The sequence below is a fragment of the Silurus meridionalis genome, chromosome 16, assembly GCF_014805685.1.
Source record: "Silurus meridionalis isolate SWU-2019-XX chromosome 16, ASM1480568v1, whole genome shotgun sequence".
NCBI classification, from domain to species: domain Eukaryota; kingdom Metazoa; phylum Chordata; class Actinopteri; order Siluriformes; family Siluridae; genus Silurus; species Silurus meridionalis.
In genome coordinates, this window is record NC_060899.1 from 8,966,676 (window position 1) to 8,976,910 (window position 10,235).

General features: G+C 36.4%; 1 protein-coding gene across 1 annotated transcript; it reads right to left on the reverse strand.

Moving 5' to 3' along the window:
- Positions 1 to 1,504: 1,504 nt before the first annotated feature.
- On the reverse strand, positions 1,505 to 6,774 carry zgc:103759 (U8 snoRNA-decapping enzyme). Its single transcript, XM_046868788.1, has 4 exons — positions 6,572 to 6,774; positions 3,444 to 3,484; positions 2,189 to 2,414; positions 1,505 to 2,113 (listed from the first exon to the last, which is right to left on the reverse strand). Exons 1-4 carry the CDS (start codon positions 6,701 to 6,703, stop codon positions 1,907 to 1,909), a joined length of 606 nt encoding a protein of 201 aa, XP_046724744.1. The 5' UTR covers positions 6,704 to 6,774; the 3' UTR covers positions 1,505 to 1,906.
- Between the last annotated feature and the right edge of the window lie 3,461 nt (positions 6,775 to 10,235).

Here is a 10,235-nt window from a genome sequence, read left to right on the forward strand (position 1 = left end):
AGTAATGCAGAGCAGATTAGCAAAACACATGTTGAGGAGCTGAAAAATCTTTACTCAATTATCCTTTGTACACTCAAAACTGAGAAATCACAGAAGATTTCATTTGATTTAAATTCAATAATTTAATAATCTTTACTAATGAGAAAATCAAGTTTACCACTAAACTAAAAGGAAAAAATAGATTTTTTTTTTTATGAAAAATATATATATGTAACATGACAATTTGTAGAATGGCCTCACACTGAAATCATGCTTTCAACAAGAGCATGACTCAGTTAAGTTATAAGGAAAACTGCATTACCTTTTGGGTCCCAGCTGCACAATAGTGCCTAATTCTATTGATCAGCATCTTAGAGAGTGTTCTCTTTACTTGGTGCATATGTGCATGGGTGTTTGTGCATGACTTGTGAACAAGATGAGAAACACCAATTGCCATTAATGTATAGGAAGGACTGCGGCAACTCTACGAAAAAATATGGTATATTTAAATGCATGGATTTTAAATCTACAATATCAATTTAAGAAAATTCCTGAAATAAATGTAATAAGATGTTTATATATATATATATATATATATATATATATATATATATATATATATATATATATATATATATATATATATACACACATATATACATACATATATACACACTCATATATATATATATATATATATATATATATATATATATATATATATATATATATATATATATATATATATATATATATATATATATATATATATATATATATATATATATATATATATGTACATACATATACATACATGTATACATACATACATATACACACACAGTTACACTTTATACACTAATCAGCCATATCAATAAAACCACTGACAGGAAACGTGATTATCATTGATCAAAGGGCAGCAGGATTCCCTCATAGCAGTGGCCACTATCAGCAGGATAATTTTCCCTGACACACTGCAAATATTGTTCAGACATTGTATGAGAAACATGACAAGGAAAAACTGTAAACTTGGCCTTGAAATTCCCCAGATCTCAATCAAGATGTATTGATCTATCTTTGAAGTCTTGGTGCCAGATACCACAGCAGATCTTCAGAGGTCTTGTGGAGTGCCTTGGCAGGTTTTTTGATTGCACAATGGGATCTACACACTATTAGGCAGGTGGGTTTAATGTTATGACTGATCGATAGACCGTTTCATTCCATGTCAGTATGGTTCACCACCGTAATTATTTAAAGCGACTTCTTGAACACAACAGTGCAACACTGTGGCCGTTCTGTAAACTGCACAAGTCAAGAATGACACTGAGCACTTGGATTATGTGCCATCTTCTGTAACCAGGCTACATAAAATCATCCATCCATCCAGCCATTGATCCATCATGTATGAAAAATAATTAGATCATAATATAAAGAAGTTACTCCTACTCTTTTGCCAAGATGGATTGAAAGCCAATCTTAATGACGTCTTTTCATTTTGGAAGCCTTTTTCATTTAATTCCCACAATTACATGTTTACAACTGTATTTATTTGTAGCCTACTTATAAATATCATCAATAAAATTACAGTTTTACAAGCTCTTAACCTAGATTTAACCAGATTATTAGTTTCAGAAGCTCTACATTTTTCAACAATGGAGTGTCAATAAATTTTTTTCTGGCCTGTTCTGCAGTTAAGCAAGAAATAAATACAGGGGGGGTCCACAATAGTTTACAAATCATGTATATACATTTCAGACATTTAAGCATTAGGTTTTAATTCTTCCCAGCACGTGTTATTTGAATTTTCACAATCTCATTTGAGATTGTGGTAATTTAGTATGTACAATATAAAAAAAAAAAAAGTCCAGGGTGTCCCAAGCAGTAAAGCGTATAGTTTGATTAAAGTATGTTGAGTAGGTTCATAATGTCATTGGGGTTCAGTTTTGACTGTACATCTCATCTCTTCTGCCTTTTGAACTGCTTCCTCCAGAGTCTGAGGTGACACCAAGTCCAAACGCCTTAGTGCCTCCAGCAGCTGTGCTCGTGAGTTGCTGATGAATGAGTGAGACAGGAACCAAGGAAGACCACCACCATTTCTCAGTGTATAAAGGGGCACTCGAGTCAGACCCATCACCTAGATGGAAAGATTTTTATAAGTTCGTTAGGGGCAGGAAAAATAAAAGTTTAAAATGAAAGCATGTGGATTTACCTCTAAGCCATGATCCACAGCATTAGAGACTGCAGCTCTCTCGATCTCTAGCAGCTCAGCCTCTGTAATCTTCTTGCAATAGAAGTGTAAGATGAGGTGGGGAGGAGACTGGGCAAGGTGAGTGGACACATAGTGGTCTATGGTCACCGGCACTGCCACCCCTAACTCTTCCTGCAGCTCTCTGCACAGTCCTGCCTCCAGACTCTCCTCTGAGGGTTTAACTAAACTGCAGTGACGTTCATATCATTTTCATGATTTCAGCTTTATGAACATTCTCATTGTGTAAAGATTTTAAACAAAAACAAAAAAAACAATATTAATTTAGCAAAACGCTTATGCTATTGTTTACTTATTGTTTAAATATAAATGTGTTATTTGACTTTCATTTGATAATAATAAGACGAATTATCACATTTCTTACATAAAATGCTAATCAAATGCTTCATATGTCAAAAAATACAGCAACAACAGTGATAATATATTAATAATAAGAGGGAAAAAAAACTAATTGGCAATGGGTTTGGATTCCTCTGCTCCTCTGAGTTACTGTCGTTGCTGTAGTTTTTTGTTCTCTCAGTGCATGGGTTTTCTCTGGGTTCTCCAAACCAGACATAATGTAGGTGGATAGAACGTTAAAGCTAAGTGGCTGTTAGGTGGACATCTGTGTGTATGTTGCCTTGAATTGGCCTGACATCCTATCGAAGTTGTGTCCTTGCCTCACACCCAGCATTCTGAGCATACAGCTCTGGATCCACCATGGTGATGAATAAATGAATCATGTGTTTGACTTTGTTTTTTGACTAATTGCATTGGCTCTAATTCTAATGTATTTATAAAAAACAGAGATGACACAGCTTTAATTACTTTCTCGTTCATTCTTCTGTATTGTAAGCTGAGCTCTGCTGGCAGTGCTGACAGTCCATAGGAACTAAAAACCAAGTTGGAAATACAAATTCTGAAAATGTACACCTGGTAAACATTGCCAAGGATTGTCCCAAGTAATTCACAAAAGGCAATTATTTCGATTTGTTGCATTAACACATCGAGCCTAATTTGCATCAAACTGCGAACATTTTCATTCAGCTGTCACTTGTCACCTTATAGTGTTACTGTCGCAGATTTGCAGCTCCAAATTGCTCACTTACATATGAATGAATGCATGCCTTGTTAGTATGAAAGCGGGGTTGGAATTGAATAGTTTCTTCAATTTAATTCATTCGATTGACTACATTGCATTATCCACATGAGCACTTACCCTCCAGGGAAGCCGAGTAAGCCATCAAAACGCATCTGCATCTGAAAAAAATTGAGTTTTTTTTATTTTTTTTTATTATATTGTCTTGTGTGATCCAATTTGTGACACATTCAAGGAGGTGTTTTTGGGAAAGGCAGTTATATTTTAGTTATTAAAGGCAGTTTAAAATATTAGGGTTGGTAATGAAATATAAGGAATGATTAACTATATTGCCAAATACAGTACAGTATATAGCTGAAGTGGAAAAAAGTGATAGTGGTGTGGTCACTCTTGATACCAAAGTTGTCATGGTTTTTGTGTGAAGAACCAACAAACCATTTTGAAACACTACCCACTTGCACCATTAAGGCCACCCACAAACCCGTGACCAATGCCTGAAGCGTTGTTTCACAACTTCATTACTGCTTTCTAAACTTCCCGAAAGGAAACAGAAGCCCCAGCAGTCATTTTGAGACTTGTGTAATGAAGTCGTCTAAGTAGTTTAATGAAGCAGAAGTAATGATTTAAGACTTAATGAGCAGCTCAGCAAACCAGACAAACTCTTAATACATCACGTTTTTAGTTTTTGAATTCAACATAAAATGGCAGTTTTCAATTGGGATTAGTATATATGCAGTTTATAGATATTCTTTCTTTTTTATACAGTACATTTGATTTTATTTGTATACCAAGTTCTATGCAAAATACCAAGTTTAACTTTTTATGCTTTTTTTTTTTTAGAAAAGTAACTTGCTTTCTCAACTAGTTAATAATATCAACATTATTGCACAAATTGGTATAATTTGATAAAAGAAAGCAGAAAAAAAAATTTACAAGCAGCCAAAATCTAGGCCTATCATCATTCAACCTATAACCTAAAATATATCTCCTACTGTCTTTAATTATTCTTGGTGTGCATCAAGAATAAAATCAAATCTGATATAAATATAAATATTGAAGTATGACAATGAAGCACACAGGCTCCATTATCCATAACCATAAACGGTGCTGCAGTACAAAGGGTCAGCAACTATAAATTCCTTGGTGTGTTCATCACCGAGGATCTCACGTGGACAGTGCACAGCCGACCTGTTACAAGGAACATACAACAGCTTTACAACTTCAGATGCATTAAGAGATTCCATATGAGAGCAGCTTTACTAGCTTCTTGTTTAGTCAGGCCTTTTGTAAATAGGTTTTTCTTAGGTAAAGGAGCATATGTGGAGGGATCCAAGTGTTTTTATTATCTGGGATATTTGGACGCGGTCATCCCTCAACTCTCACATGTTTACTCAAGGTTGTGGATGGTGGTGTGGCAGGCCATCTAAAATGTAATAGATCCCTCCTCTGGCTTTCCCTTACTTTCACCTGATCATACTTCACAATGTCTTTAGGTGGTGTAACGATAAGGATGCCTAATAATGCATGTTTTTTTCACCCTCTTTCCATGTTGCTAGCCATGTTGAGTTTAACAACCTCATGAGGTACCAGTGATCCTGTCCCTTTCATCCATCTGGACCGGCATGATCCATCCTGATGACCTCTGTTGGTAAAGATGGGTCCACAGAAACCGTCTAAAGATCCATTAAGTTATAGAGCAGGGATAAACTTAAGAGCCATGAAGATGGAGTTGGACTGTAATTACTATAAAGAGTCTGTGGCTTAGGACTACAATTACCATTAAAGTTTAACAGTTGATAACCTCAATAATGATTGAACTATAATGAACTATAATACCATCTCTGGAAGCTTTTCCTTGCCACTGCTGCCACTGGCTTGCTCCTTATGGATAAATGTATATTGATTGATTATAAATGTAAAATTTATATTCACATTGTATTTATTTCTGTAGCTGCTTTGGGTAATACAAATAAAAGTGAATCTTCATGTAACACAGTCAGACTGCACTTTTCACTCTTCACGCCACCTAACAGTTTACAGTTTACGATACTATTACTGTTATATTTATATATTCTTATATACCAGAATTCTTATATCATATGTATACATTTGGCACATGCCTTTATCTGGAGTGTCTTCATCAATAAATACATTCTGATACTGGTTCACTATGAGTACAATTAGTCTATAGCTAGGAAGGTCATATAGTACGCAAAAATAAAACCCCACAAGCAACAAAATAATATTTTTGACATGGTGTAAAAAAAAAAAAAAAAGCAAATCTATACGTACTAAATAACTAAAAATCCTTGCTATAAATGGATTTCTAAAAAAGTAATGCATTTAAAATATGTTCAATTCTGCCCAATTGCCTTGAGGAAACAAGTAACACAAATGTGAAACATTGGAAGGCATGGAGTAGGCCACAAATCTATTTCAGCATGGTTCTCAGCCTGATGTGGTGATCCAGAGGTGTCCATGAAACACAGCCAATGGAAAGCACAAGCCACAATCTTCAGAGTTATATTATTAATGTCAACTATGATTAAAATCAACATATAATAATTCATGCGAGCTTAAATAATACGAGTGGAAAGTTCCTACATTTTGAATGCCATTGAATAGATATTCTGTTGTAATTTTGTTGCAGTGGTGGAAATCACCACCTAATACATAATGTTGGTTATCTATTAGTAATATCTATTAATGACATCTTGTAGTATTAGATTTTACCAGATATTTTAACATGTAATTTAATCGGTTTGTAAGCATTAATAACTCTAAAACAAACAAAAACATCACATAGAACTAATGTGTTCTCTCAGGAGAAAATTCAGGCATGAGATGTTTTAGGCCTTTCAATGATTCTTGTACAATGTGTACAAATATTGATAAGTTTTCTTTCAATTGAAGTTGATTGTTTTGTGTTAATAAAACTATATAAAAATGTTATGCACAACTTATTTTATTTCACATTTAGTTAAATGCATTTCTGACTTGAAAACCTCAATGTACTCGAACACAGTATAGTAAAAGCTGCACTTCACCCTGTCCGCCACGAGGTGGTACTAAAGTGCACTAAAGTAAGAAAGCTTCTTTCCTTGGCCACAGTCACCATGATAAAGCAGATGACAATAATTCCGAATTAACCAATTAAAAAAATAATAAATAATAATTTATATATCTGCTACTCTCTGGGGTTGTCACTGAAAATTGCACGCAACAGAAACTAACTGAAACGTCCTTACCAACACGATGTGTTTAATTGGGATTTTTCCGAAAAGTTTCGCTCTGCTGTCTGCATACAGCAGGATGTGACAGGCGTGCTTATGGTCCAGCCTCGACAGCGCATCTTCTCTAGTAATATCTTTTCCAGCCATTTACCCTCTGCAGCGAGTTCTGCTAATCTGCAACATCAACTTTATAAACCTGACAACCAAATAACACTGAGAAGGAAACTACAGTGGCCTAATAGGGTCATATTCCAGAATATGAGTCCTGCAACATATCCGAACTCAAGAGATATATCACCACATGAATAATAACATTTATACTAATGTTTATTCATTTTATTATTCATTCATCGTCAGTATGCGCATTACTGCTTTACAAAAGAAAAGCAAAACACTAATGTATGCTTACAGATCATGTTTGTGATACTTATTTTGGTTATCTTTATAATTTAATATTTTCAATTCATGTAATTTGTTTCTTGACATGGATAATACAAAGGAAATCTGAGTTGAAGGAAGGCACTATATAAATAAAACATTATTATTATTATTATTATTATTATTATTATTATTATTTATTAATAGTAATACTGTAGTAGTTGACGTATAAGAGGAGGAAGGTGCACAAAGGTGGACTGTGTTCTATGTAGGAGATGCGACCTGAAAGAGATTGTAGACTGTAAGGTGTTGGCAGGGGACAGTGTAGCTAGACAGCATCGGATGGTGGTCTGTAGGATGGCTTTAGAGGTGAAGAAGAAGAGGAGGAGAGTGAGGACTGAAAGAAGAAGAAGATGGTGGAAACTGAAGGACTAAGACTGTGGTGTGAGATTCAGGGAAGAGGGCAGACATGGGCTCGGTGGTGGTGAAGAGGTGCTGGATGATTGGGCAACTACTGCAGAAGTAATAAGGAAAACAGCTAGAAAGGTACTTGGTGTGATATCTTGGAAATAGAAATAGTGGAATGAGGAAGTGCAGGAAAGTATAAGGAGACAGAGGATGGCAAAACAGAATTAGGATCTGCAGAGAGATGAGAAAAGTAGGCAGGAGTACAAGGAGATGTGGCAGCAGGTGAAGATGGATGTGGCGAAAGCCAAGGAAAAGGCATATGAGGAGCTGTATGAGAGGCTGGACACTAAGAAAGAAGAAAAGGATTTGTACCGATTGGCCAGGAAGAGGGACCGAGCTGGGAAGGATGTGCTGCAAGTTAAAGCAATAAAGGATGGAGATGGAAATGTGTTGACTAGTGAGGAGTGTGTGTTGAGAAGATGAAGAAAGTATTTTTCAGCAGCTGATGAACAAAGAAAATGAGAGAGAGAGAAGGTTGAAAAGAGTCTGGAGAGGTGGGGGTACACGCTGGAGATAAGGGGAATTACAATCAGTAGGAGTAAGACAGAGTACATGTGTGTGAATGAGAGGAAGGGCAGTGGAGTGGTGCTGTTACAGGGAGAAGAGGTGGAGAAGGTGGAGGAGTTCAGGTACCTGGGGTCAACAGTGCAAAGTAATGGAGAGTGTGATAGAGAAGTGAAGAAAAGAGTGCAGGCAGGGTGGAGTGGGTGGAGAAGAGTGACAGGAGTGATTTGTGATAGAAGGGAATCTGCAAGAGTGAAAGGGAAAGTTTATAGGACTGTGGTGAGACCTGCGATGTTGTATGGTTTAGAGACAGTGGCATTGACTAAAAGACAGGAGGTGGAGCTGGAGGTGGCAGAGCTGAAGATGTTAAGGTTTTCATTGGGAGTAACGAGGATGGACAGGATTAGAAATGAGTTTATTGGCGGGACAGTGCATTTTGGGATGTTTTGGATACAAAGTGAGAGAGGCTCGATTGAGATGGTTTGGACATGTGCAGAGGAGGGACATTGGGTATATACAGTGGTGTGAAAAAGTGTTTGTCCTCTTCCTGATTTCTTTTTTTTTTTTGCATGTTTGTCACACTTTAATGTTTCAGATCATCAAACTAATTTAAATATTAGTAAAAGATAACACAAGTGAACACAACATGCAGTTTTTTAAATGAAGGTTTTTATTATCGAGGGAAAACAAAATCCAAAACTACATGGCCCTGTGTGAAAAAGTGTTTGCCCCCTAAACCTAATAACTGGTTGGGCCACCCTTAGCAGCAGCAACTGCAATCAAGTGTTTGCGAGGGTTTTCGAGCATGAACCGCCTTTTTGAGGTCATGCCACAGCATCTCAATAGGATTCAGGTCAGGACTTTGAATAGACCACTCCAAAGTCTTCAGCCATTCAGGGTTGGATTGCTGGTGTGTTTTGGATCATTGTTCTGCTGCAGAACCCAAGTTTGCTTCAGTTTGAGGTCACAAACAGATGGCATTCTCCTTCAGGATTTTTTGGTAAGCCCCAGACCATCACACTACCATCACCATATTTACGGCAGACGTAATGGGACACACACCTTCCAAAAAGTTAAACTTTTGTCTCGTCAGTCCAAAGAGTATTTTCCCAAAAATCTTGGGGATTATCAGGATGTTTTCTGTCAAAACTGAGACAAGCCTTTATGTTCTTTTTGCTCAGTTACGGTTTTCATCTTGGAAATCTGCCATGCAGACCATTTTTGCCCAGTCTCTTTCCTATAGTGGAATCATGAACATTGACCCTAACTGATGCAAGTGAGGTGTTCAGTTCTTTGGATGTTGTTGTGGGGTATTTTGTGACCTTTTGGATGAGTTGTTGCTGTGCTCTTTGGGTAGTTTTGGTCGGCCGGCCACTCCTGGGAAGGTTCTCCACTGTTCCATGTTTTTGCCATTTGGGAATAATGGCTCTCACTGTGGTTCGCTGGAGTCCCAAAGCTTTAGAAATGGCTTTATAACCTTTTCCATACTAATAGATCTATCTTTATCATTTGTTTCAAAATTTCTTTAGATCTCAGCATGACGTCTAACATTTGAGAATCTTTTGGTCTACTTCACTTTGTCAGGCAGGTCCTATTTAAGAGATTTCTTGATTGTGAACAGGTGTGGCAGTAATCAGGCAGTAATCAAATGAACTCAGGTGTGATAAACCACAGTTTTAACAGGGGGCAAACACTTTTTCACAAAGGGCCATGTAGTTTTGTATTTTGTTTTCCCTCAATAATAAAAACCTGCATTTAAAAACTGCATGTTGTGTTCACTTGTAATCTTTTAGTAATATTTAAATTAGTTTGATGATCTGAAACATTAAAGTGTGACAAACATGCAAAAAATAAGAAATCATGAAGGGGCAAAAAAATGTTCACACCACTGTAGGTAGAATAATGCTTTGGATAGAGCTGCTAGGAAGGAGGAAAAGAGGAAGACCAAGGAGAAGGTTTATGGATGTGGTGAGGAAAGATATGCAGGTAGTTGGTTTGAAAGAGGCAGATGTAGAGGACAGAGTAGTATGGCGACGGATTCGCTGTGGCAACCTCTAATGGGAGCAGCCGAAAGAAGAAGTAGTAATAGTAGTAGTAGTAGTTGTTGCTGTAAAATACTGTTCAACTGTGTAAATGTCTATAAATGAGAGTAAGTTAAAACCTCTTTATACTTTTAATAATTCCTTATAAGACATATAGACTGATGAAACATAAAAAAACATAAAAGTTGCTAAACAGATGTGCTTTGTATGTACAATAATACATTTTTATGTTTCCCCAAAAATATGATCAAAGTTGTACTGCCTTTATTTTTGAGTTACTGATTTAC

Coding starts and splice junctions, on each gene's coding strand:
- zgc:103759 (XM_046868788.1), bottom strand. CDS start 6,703: ATGGCTGGAAAAGATATTACTAGAGAAGATGCGCTGTCGAGGCTGGAC. Junction 3,485..6,571: donor CAATTAAACACATCGTGTTG/GTAAGGACGTTT, acceptor AATTTTTTTCAG/ATGCAGATGCGTTTTGATGG. Junction 2,415..3,443: donor TTACTCGGCTTCCCTGGAGG/GTAAGTGCTCAT, acceptor ACGTCACTGCAG/TTTAGTTAAACCCTCAGAGG.